Source organism: Elephantulus edwardii, unplaced genomic scaffold, assembly GCF_000299155.1.
Source record: "Elephantulus edwardii isolate Elephantulus edwardi_28Jun2011 unplaced genomic scaffold, EleEdw1.0 scaffold00016, whole genome shotgun sequence".
Taxonomy (NCBI): domain Eukaryota; kingdom Metazoa; phylum Chordata; class Mammalia; order Macroscelidea; family Macroscelididae; genus Elephantulus; species Elephantulus edwardii.
In genome coordinates, this window is record NW_006399766.1 from 9,598,619 (window position 1) to 9,612,124 (window position 13,506).

General features: G+C 40.7%; 1 protein-coding gene across 3 annotated transcripts in view; it reads left to right on the top strand.

Annotated features, from left to right (window-relative positions):
• Positions 1–13,506, top strand: part of DMD (dystrophin) — a 1,058,866-nt gene that overhangs the window by 571,403 nt on the left and 473,957 nt on the right. For all 3 annotated transcript variants that reach the window (XM_006881772.1, XM_006881771.1, XM_006881773.1), the window contains 2 exons: positions 5,320–5,440; positions 6,080–6,348. In XM_006881772.1, the coding sequence (XP_006881834.1) occupies positions 5,320–5,440; positions 6,080–6,348 (390 nt within the window). The remainder of the gene's footprint in view (positions 1–5,319; positions 5,441–6,079; positions 6,349–13,506) is intronic.

Sequence of the window (13,506 nt, forward strand, 5' to 3'; positions counted from 1 at the left end):
AAGTTGATGGATTTAAACCACCTACCTGTGAGTTGGCAGCGTAATTCCTTACCCACTAGGCTACCAGAGCTCTTTCCCTGATTCAGATCCCCAAAATCTTTCGCTGAATACTTACAGTTGTTTCCTAACTGTTTTGATTCCATTTCAGCCCTTCTCATGTACAAACATTAATCAGGGAGATGTATTTGAAATACACACATGCCTGTGCCTCTCCCCTACTTAATCCTTTTTTTTTAACTTCCTGAATACCTACCTGACATCTAAGATTATTAGCAGGCCATATATGGTCGTAGAGAATGAGGTTCAGTTTCTGGCTTAGTGGTCTAATATATCTCCGGATAAAAGTTTATGCAAGTAATGTTCATGTCCTGCTTCACCTCTGATATCTCCCCTTACTTGTAGTCTATATTCTGGAAACAGTGACCTATACATTTTGACTGTACATGTCTTGAGCAGCCTGAATGAAGCAAATGATTTGCCTTGACTAGTAAACTAAAGATTAGTACCTCAAACTTACTCAACAGTGCCTTGGAAGATCTGCTGAACAGTGATCTGCTTCTGAAAGATTGTAATCCAGAAAATCATATGGAACAATTCTACTTCCTAACATATGGGGTCACCATGAGTCTTAATCAACCCAATGTCAACTCATCTGATACTATAATACTATATTATGTCCTATGTCTTTGCACCTGCATTTCTGTGTCTTTGCACCTGCATTTCTATGTCTTGGGTTGTTCCCTTACTCATTCTTCCCTGATTAATTGATATCTATGCTTTAGAATACTACTTACTACTTACTTACTTATTATCTTCAACAGGAAACTTTTCCCAATTCCCTTTACCATATTATGCCAGCCTGTAGCAATTGCCACATTATTTTGGAAATATTTCTGTCTTTGCATCTCCATGAGATGCTGTGATTTCTGAAAAAGAGGGAGCTGTGTATTATTCAATTTTGCATTTCTAGTCTCTTGTGTAACCATAGAGTAGTTCTATGAAGGTAGCTATTATTATTATTTTCATAATTCATAATCTCATTATGTTGCCTCCTGTTAATCCTAAATAGAGAAACTAAGGGGAAAAATCATTTGCTTGAAGTTGGGAAAATGGTGTCTATGAAAAAAATATATAAATACAGGCAGTATATGCAAGCTCATGTGCTTCTTGCTTCCATTCACATAGATTTAAAGTGAAAGTTTACAAAGAAAAGTAAGTCTTAAATGTAAGCAGAGTAACAACAACAACAAAAAAAGAAAAACAAAAACCCAAAACACGAAACACCTACCCTATCAGATTTCAAGTGTGCAGATTTATTCCAGTATTTTCTAAAAAAAAAAAAACACAAACCAAAAAATCCCCCACCTAACAAAAATCCTTGCATCTGCAGGCTGAATCCTAATATTCTATTTAGAGAATTCCATTCTTTTGCTTCAAATCTCTTGCCTCTCTCTACTGAAATGTAAATAACTAGGGGAGCCAAATCATTTTGCACAGTATCACTCTCAGGATTCCTTTGAACGATGAGCACCATTAGGGTTTTATTTATAAATATGTCAGACAATACGTTCCGGAGTGCTTCTGTGACATAATGGTATGTCTGAAGTTTGAGAGAGGCTGCTAACATTTTTCCTAGTAGTGAAATGGGACTGAAATTCAATATGCAGCATTTCTAGCATTAAGGCAAAATGGAAAGACAATATGGACTCCAGATCAGGGCAATTCTTTTTAGTGTTGGTGTTATTGCACTAAGCTATTAGCATGCATCTGGTAATTAATTAATACTTTTGTTAACAGCTTCTATGATCCCAGAATCTAGGTCAATAACTACCTTACATGGTTTCAGAGTATCTGTTCATTTATCCTAGCATCACACTATGGTCCCTAACTTTCTTAATACTTTCTACAGAAACTGTCTTCATTCTGCTTCTATGTGTTCATTTTCTTCCTACCTTTGGTTCAGACACTTCTTTGCTTTCCATCCATTATATCAAGAAAGATCACCACTTCAAGACAATTGATCATATTTAGTGATGACTTCAAGATACACTTTTAGGTCTATTCATATATAGAAACTTGTTTCTACAATTTCCATCTCTTTAATACCTCAAAATACCTCTTCTATTCTCACAGAGATCATAATGATGGTATAATGGGTACTTTCAGAGGTATACAATCTTTTCAGTAGAGATAGACTTTGAACAGGATTCAGTTAAGGATGCCCTTCATCACCACTCATATTCAATATTGTGCTGGAAATTCTAACCAGAGCAGTAGGGCAATAAAGAGAAATAAAAAGACATCTCAGTTAGCAAAGAAGACAAAATCACTCCTGTTTGTTGATGATATGCTTCCATATGTAGAAAATTCAGAGATTCTACAAGAAAGTTCCTAGAACTATGAGAAAGTCAAACACAAAGCTATCAAGTTGGAATCAACTCCTAGATGACCATTTGATTTCCAAGCCTGAACGTCAACCACACCAGAGCAGACTGCCCATGTTGCTGCCAAGAAGCCAGTGGTGAATTTGAACTGCTAGACAAGCATAGCCTTTATGACGTACACTACTATAGAGGGATTAGCTATATATCGCTATAGAGGGATTCATTGAACTGGCAAGTACAGGATCAAAAGGGGGGAAAAATTTGTCCAATAAATCTATAATAACCAAGAGAACACTGAAAAAGAAAGCAGTACCATTTACAGTTGTGATATTTATGTACTGTCAAATTGGAGCCAACTCATAGCTGACCCAAGTCTTAGAGGCTGTTCAGTTACAGTAAATTGCACAGGAACACATAGTCCATCTTTCTCCAGTGGAACAGCTCGTGGTCTAGAACTGCATACCTTTGGGGTGGCAGCACCATTCCTTACCACTGGGCCACTAGAGCTCCCACTTACAGTAGCCAACAGAAAATGATTAAATCATTGTTATTATAGTTGTTAGGTGCCGTCAAGTCAAGTACAACTCATAGCAACCCTATGAACAAAAGATCTGAATCTAGTCCTGTTCTGTACCATCCTCACACTTCCTGACACACAAGAGCCCATTGCAGCAGTCACCTTGTCAATCCACCCGGTTGAGGGTCTTCCTCTCCTTCGCCGACCCTCCATCCTTCCCAGCATCATGTTCTCTTCAAAGGAATAGCCCCTCCTAACAACATGTCCAAAGTATTTGCCTCATCCGACTTAGGCATTGACCTAACCAGCAATTTGACAGACATACAAAAAACCAAAACTACAAAACACAATGCACAAAACCACGATCCCTATGTAAGTGGAAGTGTCTACCATGCTAATAGATAGAAAAACTTGACATTGTGAAAATGTCACTTCTAGCCAAATTCACCATCACAGAAAATGTACTCTGGATTCCGAGTCCATCAACATTCTTCATGTAAAAGGCAACAGTGACAAATGGTATCACATACACAATCTTAATTACAGTGATACCAAGCAACAATTTGCATATGTACGCTGGGCACAAGTAAGATGGAATGTGGATGAACACCCACGAGCATACCTAGATTTGGCCAGCGGTATTCCCATATACGCATGTGCTGCAAGTGGGTTAAGTACATGGTAGAGTTGTCAAGGGCCAAAGTTATGCAGATTTGGTAGGCATGAGAAACACCTTCTTGAACTACAGCATTGGACTTGAGAGCTTAGGATCCGAGTCTCAGAGACACATCTAGATCAGTTGCCATAATATAGTCAATGTAGACAATGTTCTATACCCTGCATAGGTGAGTAGCAATTGTGGTTTTAACAGCTTTCCAGTGGCCATCTTGACTACTGGTCTCTTCCTGTCTGGAGCTAAAAAGAGTAGAGAAAAAGAAAAGTACTCAAGGAAACAATTAGTCCAAAGAGTTGTGACCATACAACTCACAACTAGTGGGTTTCTAGTTTGAAACCAGAAAAACTAGATGATGACCAGTTGCCACTATCAATAGCCCTGATCAAGATTATAGTAGAAGGTGCTAGAAAGGGTGAAGAGGGAGGAAAGAACAAATTCAAAATGATTTAAAAAAAAGACCATTGTGCAAAAATGAAAGAATCTTTGTAAAGAGAAAAGTGAACTGTGGGGGCTGGAGGAAATGTGAAATAATGAATGATTGGAAATCCAAGTTTTCTGTAAACTTTTGTTAAAATATAAGTATAAAAAACTTAAAAAAAACCAACCAGACTTACTCATGTGATAGAGACTGATGGAACCCTGAGACTACATTTCTTAGACACCCTTTAAGTGTGAAACTGAACCTACTCCCTATTCCAAACAATAAACGGGTCAATAAAATGAACAGTTTTATTAGAACTCTGATGACATAGTGTTTAGAAGGTACACTGCAATCCCAAAGGCACGTGGTTCGAATCCATCAGCTGCTCTGCAGGAGAAGGATGGTCATTCTACTCCCGTGCAATTAACTGCCTCTGAAAACCCACTGAAGGATCAGCTATGGCTCAGTTCTGACTCGAGGGCACACACAACCCACAAAGAAAAATGAGTCTGTGAAGAACATGCTTCTCAAAACAGTCAACCATACAAGATCAAAAGGGCAGTATTTGAGAAAAACAGAGCTTAGAAAGCAGTAAGGGGCAGAGAAGGAGGATGAATGGAAAAGGGCAGCTCACCAGGAGAGTAGGAAGAATGCTGTTAAATTAAGAGAGTTATGACAAATGTCACAAAACAAAACAACATGTAGGAATTGGTGAATGAGAAACGAATGTGGTCTGTAAACTTTCACCCAAACCACAATATAATAAATGTTTTTAAAAATTTAAGTATGAAATGTTGTTTACTATTTTATTTTTTTTATTTACTGTTTTACTCATTGTGAGCCATTTTGATATAATCATTTGGTGGTTGTTGATTGGAGTAGATATACCCATTTAGTGCACCTTATCAGTTCTGCCAAATGGCATTTAAGGTTTCCCATTCCAATCTGCACAGCATTCCATTCGCATGTGTTTAAGTCTTCATTAGCCAGGCCAGGGTTTTGCAATATGTACCTTGCAACTTTAGCTCTAGATTAAGTTTGGCTTTCAGGTTATATAAACAGAGCTCTTTTATCCTAAATGAAAGGACATTAGCATATCTTGCAAGCTTCCCTCCCCCTCCTCAGGAGAGAGTTTCACAAACACAGTGGTTTCCTGATTAACAAAAAAAATTTTTTTATCATATTGTGATTATCAGTTTGTAAATAATGGAGCTAGAAATTGACCTGGGAATTTCATGACCAAATTCAGAGCTCCCAGGATTCATTTTGAGAAGAATGCCACAAGCCAAATAAAGAATTTCTTTTTCATCTCATTTCCTAGGCCTTCAAGAGGGAATTGAAAACTAAAGAACCTGTAATCATGAGTACTCTTGAGACTGTACGAATATTTTTGACAGAGCAGCCTTTGGAAGGATTGGAGAAGCTCTACCAGGAGCCCAGAGGTAATTGAATGTGGAACTGTAATAACATATTGATAGAGGGATCAGTGTTGACAGAGCAACCCATCCATTCTGGCTGCCAGGGTCTAGATGTCTTTCACATTTTCTGGGTTAAATGGAATCAATTAAAATTAAACATAAATGTTGACAAAGAATCAGGAATCATAAACCACCCTTGTGCAGATGTGTTTGCACATTCATAACCAAACAGGAAGAGAGCTTAGTTACTAGTTATTGAAACATTTGGAAAATAATAAGCAAAGGAAGTTTGTGAGGAGAAATGCTATTGTTACAAAGAGGACAGGCTCATTTTCCATGTAAAGGCCTGGCTGGGGTCAGTTAGAGATTGTGGCATGCATCCTAACACTTTTCTACTCTATAGAATAACTGAATCTGAGATTAGCTGATTGGTAGAAGATAGAACTGATTCACATGGCAAGAAGGACATTGAGTGTGGTAGATTTTTCTCAAAGATAATACCCCAGCCTTTAAAAAGTCAAGAATCAGCTGACTGACCTCTTGTTGTAACTGTTACTTTCCCCCAGTATGATCTTTTTCACCAGTAATGTTGTTATCGTTACTGTTATTCAACCAAAAAACAAAACGAACGTAACCTGAATCCTTGCCGTTTTGCCAATGTAGAGCTGCCTCCCGAGGAGAGAGCCCAGAACGTTGTTCGGCTGCTAAGAAAGCAGGCGGAGGAGGTCAATGCCGAGTGGGAGAAACTGAACCTGCACTCTGCCGATTGGCAGAGAAAGATCGATGAGGCCCTTGAAAGACTACAGGAGCTCCAGGAGGCGGCAGATGAGCTGGACCTCAAGCTGCGCCAAGCTGAGGTGATCAAGGGATCCTGGCAGCCCGTGGGGGATCTCCTCATTGACTCGCTCCAAGATCACCTCGAAAAAGTCAAGGTACCGTTCACTGCTCTGCTCCAGGGCCCTTTCTGAAACCCTGGGGCCTAATCCAGGCTTGACTGGGGCATTTTCTCTTCCCTTAAACCACCCCTCCCCCAGACGTTCTAATCTGAGCTGGAATGTGGCATATTCTTCCCCACAAAGTTAACAAACAGGCATCTTGAGAAATAGATGTGAGCCCCACCTTTGCCAAGTTCAGGATCTTCTCGCATGTGGCATTTAGACCAAGAGAAGAGGACGACATGCCAGGCTCCCTTCAGGGCTATAAAATGAAACATTAAACATTTACAAGCCAAAAGAAATAACTTTGGTTTTGCTATTAACAAAATTCATTTTAAATGTTTGTACTGAAGCAGGATGATTTTTTTTTTTTTTACTCTCCATAATTTGTGCTATTTACTCTCCAAGTAGGCAAAATGCAACTTGTAAGAAGATCTGGCATCTCACTTTTGGTCTTTGGGCTAATGAAATGGTTTCACTTGGGTAAGCCTGGTGCTGGGAAAGAAGCCTGTTAATGCTGTCCATCCCTTAGAAGGCAGTGTGGAGAATACAGGTTTTGGTTGCGTTAGTTCCAAAATGGAAATTAAGAAATATTATAGGTGAGACCAGGCTGCTCCTTGGAGGCAAGGATTCTGAAGCTCCGTCTGACATACTTTGGGCATGTTGCAAGGAGGGCCCAATCCTTGGAGGACGTCATGCTTAAAAGGGTGGAGGGACAGCACAGGAGAGGAAGACCCTCAATGAGATGAGATGGATTGACTCAGTGACTAGAGTAATACGAGTAGGTGTGTCAGAGACAATAAGGTTGCCTCGGGATAGAGCAGGGTTCATAGCTGTTGTACATAGTGTAAGTGACTTGACAGCACATAACAACAACAAACAATCTCTTGGAACACTTTTCCTGAGAGTGAAGTTAAATTTCCTTCTAGTTCAAAGGTGGTTAATACTTTTTTTTTATGGTGAGAAAAATTTATATTTAGAATTAGCCCGCTGGACTCAGTTAAGATGATCCCAGTTTTGTTGGCAACATCCAAAGCATCATAATCAGGAGCAAGTTGAACATAGGCCCTCTTCTCTCCATCAGGTCTAATCAAGGTGTTGACCTTAGCCACATCAATGTCATAGAGCTTCTTTACAGCTTGTTTAATTTGGTGCTTGTTGGCCTTGACATCCACAATGAACACAAGTGTGTTGTTATCTTCTATCTTCTTCATGGCTGACTCAGTGGTCAGGGGAAATTTGATGATGGCATAGTGGTCAAGCTTGTTTCTCCTGGGGGCGCTCTTCCAGGGGTATTTGGGCTGCCTTTGGAGTCTCAGTGTCTTAGGCCACCAGAAGGTGGGTGACGTGCGGATCTTCTTTTTTTTTTGGCTGTGGATGTCCGTCAGGACTGCCTTATTGGCCTTTAATGCCTTTGCTTTGGCTTCAGTTTTGGGAGGGGAAAGGGCTTCCTTCTTCACTTTACACACCATCTTCATAGAAAGGTACATTGATTTTTTTTAAAAAAAAAAAGAAAAGTAAACGTCTTCTATTTACCCTTCGAGTACCAAAGCCACAAAAGTCTCTGTTGATTGAAAATCAGAAAAAAGTTAATATTCTTCTCTGCGTTTGGGGTGTTTGCCGGCACCCTTATTCTGGAAGTTTTCTACTCCTTTGAATTTCCCGGCACCACTCTGCCCATGCTCTACTTCTCTCTCTTCTGTTCCTGAGTCTTCACCTTGTTACCCACCCTTTGGTTCCTGTTAATGCAATAAGCTGCTACACAAAGGGTTGGTGATTCAAGTCCCCCTCGAAGTGCCTTGGAAGAAGGACCCGGTGGTCTATTTACTTCTGAAAGTTAACCACTGAAAACCCCATGAAGTGCACTAATACTTTAATACATGTGGGGGCATATTGAGGTAAACTCAATTCAACACCAACCCACCCTTAAATGATGATGTTGTTAAGTGCCGTGAGTCGTAGATGACTCATAGCAACCCTATGAACGAAAGACCAGAATGATTGTGTAACTTTCAACATTTTCTCCAAGTTCATAGGTGAGTCTAAATTTCTGACCTTGGCCAAATTCTCGTCCCATTGTATGAATAGTTCTGCTCTGAAATTCCATGATTAGTGACAAAACTCTGAATGTCTGGTGTGAATTCCTCTCCAAATCGCCTCGCTCATATGCCATTGGTATCCCCAGTGCAGCCAATTGAAAAGCAAGTTCACTTGTTCTCATGCTTCTATCTCTGTTCCTTCCTACCCCTCCTGTGTTTTCTGTGTTAGGAATTACACACTTATTCTTTAATTCCAGGCTTCACTGACTGAGTTGCTCATTTTGTGATAGAGAACTTCTCATTATAGCTTCTGTCCTCTTTTCAGCAATGCCCTGTCATTTCTGACTTAAATGATGATGGGTGTGGGTGTGTGTGTGTGTGTGTGTGTGTGTGTGTGTGTGTGTGTGTGTGTGTTTTGGAGGAAGTACAGCCAGAGTGCTCCTTGGAGGCAAAGATGATAAAGCTTCACCTCACGTACTTCAGGCATGTTGCTAGAAGGGGCTAATCCTTGGAGAAGGACATAATGCTTGGAAAGGTAGAGGGTCAGCGAAGAAGAGGAAGACCCTCAGCCAGGTGGATTGACACAGAGACTGTCACAATGGGTTCTAGTGTGTCGGGAAGTGTAAGGATGGCACAGGATAGAACAGGATTCAGATCTGTTATTCATAGGGTCACTACAGGTCACACTCAGCAGCACCAATTATACAGATGGATGGAGGTATGGAGAGATGGGGGAAGAGAGTGAGAGCGCCATCCCATTTCCTAGTCACTGTATTGGTCTATCATCACTCAGACTCACTCAGTCACTCACTCATTGCTCTTGAGGTGGAACCCTCCAGGAGGTTTCCAAGTTAATAAGTTGCATGAAAGGAGATTGCCTATTTTTCTCCCACAAAGCAGCTGGTGGATTTGAACATCCTCCTTTTGGATTGCCAGCACAACTCCCCATCCAGTAGGCCACCAGAGAGAGCTCCCTGATGCTACATTTTAAAAATTCAGTTAGTAACTAAGTGGATGAACAGTATTCTTCACTATTGTTTCTTCATTATCTAGTCTCTTGTAGTTCTAATCCAGTCTCTTCACGGGACCTTCCCAACATAAACTATTTCATGTGTCAACTGACTTCCACTTGCCTAGTCCAATGAATGAAGAGCACTGTAATTGTTGGGCATCACCAAGTTGATTTTTCTGCTCACAGCAACTCTGTGTAACAGAGTTATTGTTGTGTACCATCAAATAAGAACCAGCCCATAGCTGGCCCTCCGGCGGATTTTCCAAGCTAATTACTTGCATGGAAAGAGATTGTTCGTCCTTCATCTGTGGAGCAGCTAGTGGATTCAGAGGGCACACCTTTGGGACTGCAATGCAGCTTCTTACCACGAGGCCAGCAGAGCTCCCCACCTTATGTGGGATTATGGGCTGTAGTCATTATGAGACCCTACTGGCAGGTCTTTCTCACCTGAGCTTCTGGGTAGTGGTGAACTATCAAGCTTCCAGCTAGTAGCAAAGAGTTTAGCCATTGAATCATGAGAGTTCTTTATGAAGAATGTAAATGACCCTTTCCCTCCTCGTCCTAGCTTATGTCTCCAAGTGTAGCTTTCCTTTTCCAAGATATTCAGTGCATTCTGGTTATCAGCCAAACATGCTATCTTTCCTCAGACTCTCTACCTTTGCAAACACTCTTCTCTCTGCCTGGATCACCCTTGCCTTACTCACCTGGTAACCTCCCACTCAGCCTCAAGTCCCAACTCAAATGTCAGCAGTATTGTTGCTGTCTCGTAGTGCCTCCCACCCTCCATTCTCCCCAAGCTGAAGATGTTGTTATCAATTCAGTGCTCTCATACTTCACATAAACATGCTTATATTGCTGCTTGGATATGTCACATATATTTTAGCAAGTTATTACATATTTTTACATAAATTATTACATGATTTTTCCTTAGAAAGAGAGGTTGTTATTGGCTTGCTTACAAAGTTTATATACTTTGTGTTTCACACTATTCTTCATTCCCATTGTTGTGTCATATGATCATTCTCAAACATTGTTTTCTAAAATTAATCCCCATTGGACCTTGCCCTGTCTTGTCACCTAGATCTTTTTCATTTGCTTCCCCGCCTCCCTCTACTGATTAAACCGTGCAGCCCTGTGGCATTTTTTAATTCCCAGGTTCTACCACAGTGCCAGCAACATACAGAGTTGAGTTTCTTATTTCATATCACACTCACTCAGTGCAGTTGAGTTGGAATCAACTTGTAGCTAACCCTCCAGTGGGTTTTCAGATTGTAAATTGGCAAGTGGTTTGTAAACTGCTGTAAATTGCACAAGAGGAAAATGCCCATCTCTCTCCCACAGGGTAGCTGGGGTGGCTTTAAACAGTCAAAGAGTGTCAAAGAGGCACTGCTTTTTGCTTTTTTTTTTCTCCCTGTTGTGTACCATGGAATTAGATCCGACTGGCACAGAAGGAGATTGCCCCTCCTTCTCCAGCAGAGCATCTGATGGATTCAAACCATATACCTTTGGGATTGCAATGCAGCTTCCTGCCACTAGGCCACCAGAGCTCCTTTGAGGTACTGCTTTTGGGTTAACAGCACAATTCCCTCTGGAATAAGCCACCAGAGCTTCCTATTCTTCCTTCATACAGTCAACAATTGTTTCATGAGTCCTTATGCAATGTGCTAAGGAACACTGGTGGCATGGTAGGTTGAGTGTTGGGCTGCTATCCAAAAGGTGGTTAGTTCAAATCCACAAGCTGCTCTGCAGATGAAGGATGAGGCATTCCCATTCCATGAAGAATTGGACCCTCAGAAACTAGATGGAGGGTCACTACGAGTTGGAATTTGCTGAACAACAATGTGTCAGCAGTGGGATGTGATAGGCTATGCAGCAATGGTGGTTCACTGATAGGATTCTTCTCTTCCATTAGGGAGACCTGCTCTCAATTCCCAATCAGTGGCCCTCACCACATATTTAACAGTGAAGACTTGTATGTTGTTGTGATGCTGAACAGGTTTCAGTGAACTTTCCAGACTAAGATGAGGAAGACAAGCCTGGCAATCTTCTTGATAAAAAAAATTAGGCCCTCTGCATCACAATAGTCCCATTAACAACTGATCTTAGAGGTGGCACAGGACCTGACATCCCTTTGTACTCTTGGACTCGGGCTCACTAAGATTCAGAGGCCAATTTGATGGCAGGTAATGACAGCAGCAGCAACGGGCAATGCCTACATGTGCTACTGCAAAAAGAAATTTGCCCTTTGCCCTCATGAAACTTGGTCTAGTCTCAAACCGCATAGCTTTCTGTTAAAATTGTAGGTGAAGATTCCCCTCATCATTAAAATATTGACTCTAACTTCTAAAATCCCTTCCTCTTCAACACTCTCTGACCCTGTGTCTTGGATTTAAAAGTGGTGACGTAAAATTCTGTGTATTTCAACATTAAAATGATCTTTTAAAATCTTAGTTCTTCTATTTATAATGCAATGCTAGGATGAAAATTTTATTCTTAGTGTTGCTGTTAAGTGCTGTTGAGTCTCCCTTAACTCATAATGTCTCTGTGTACAACAGAATGGAACCTGGCCCAAGCAAGCTTAGCTTTCTCCTGTGGTGCCACTGGTGAATTTGAACCACGAGAGAGGTGCACCTTTTAGTCTTTCAGTTAGAAGCACATGTTCCTACAGATTATGCCACTAGAACTTTATGTGTCTGTAACTTCATATGATATCTGTATCTCTTCATATGTTATCTATCTATCTTCATATGTTATCTTTCTGTCTGTCTGTCTATCTACCTATCTACCTATCTATCTATCTATCTATCTATCTATCTATCTATCTATCTATCTATCAGGGAGCTCTGGTGGCCTAGAGGTAAGAAGCTGTGCTGCAATCCCATAGGCATGCAGTTCAAATCCACCAGCTTTTCTGTGGGAGAAAGATGGGCAATCTCCTCTCATGCAATTAACTGCCTCTGAAAACCAACTGGAGGGTCAGCTATGGGTTGATTCCAACTTGACAGTACACAGCAACAACAAATATCATATATGTGTGAAACATAAATATTTGTCTTTTAAAATTTTAAGTACATTTAAGACAATGTGCTAAATGGACTAAATGACTAGACAATAGGGCAGAAATAAGGCTTTCAAATTTAAGCGTATCTCTTACATTGGAGCATTGGTAGATCCTGAGTAGGCATGGAGTGTGTGTGTCATCCAATTCAGTAGTCAAAAAATAAATAAAAATGAAACAGCTCAATTAGTAGCTGGCAGTTTTCCACTCTTATCTCTTCTTGATTCTAGGATCTCCTCCATTTCTCATACATGAATCAGGAAATGCTCCTTATGATTCCAACAAGAGCAAAATAGATAAACATTAGATATTTTTAAAAAGAATTTATGCCAGCAATTCCATTTTTCTTCAGCCATACTGTTGTTTTTATGTGCCGTGAAGTCGCTTGCAACTCATAATGACCCTATGAATATGAACAACAGCTCTGAACCGTGCCCTATCCTGGGCCTGTCTCACTGTCTCCGACACATCTATCCCCCTTACCCTTGATACACTTAAAGTTTATGTACTGGATAAGCTCATTCTCAATACCATCAAGTCAGAACTGCCTGATAGCTGACCCTGCATTGGGTTTCCAAGGCTGTATGTCACACAGGAGAAGAGTCCTTATCTTCCTCCCACAGTGCTACTGGTGGATTCAAACCACCAAAGATGTGTAGCCTTTGGGTTTGCAGCTCAACTCCTTATTATACCAATGGGTAAAATAGATGTGATTATTTTTTATTTCAAAACTAGTCATGTGTAAGTAGTTTCTGAATACTTAATGTCATGGATTACATTCATGTACACATATAATTTGTATATTGCTGTTATGAGGCATCACATCAGCCTAACTCATAGCTGACCTTCTAGCAGGTTTTCAGAGGGTATAAATCACATGGAGAGAAGACTGCCCATCTTTATCCCTTGAAGCAGCTGGTGGATTCAAACCACGGGCCTTTGAATTGGCAGTGCAATGCATTACCACTCGACCATCAGAGCTCTCTCTCTCTCGCGCCTGCGCGCTCTCGCTCGCGCTCTCTCTCTCTCTCTCTCTCTCTCTCTCT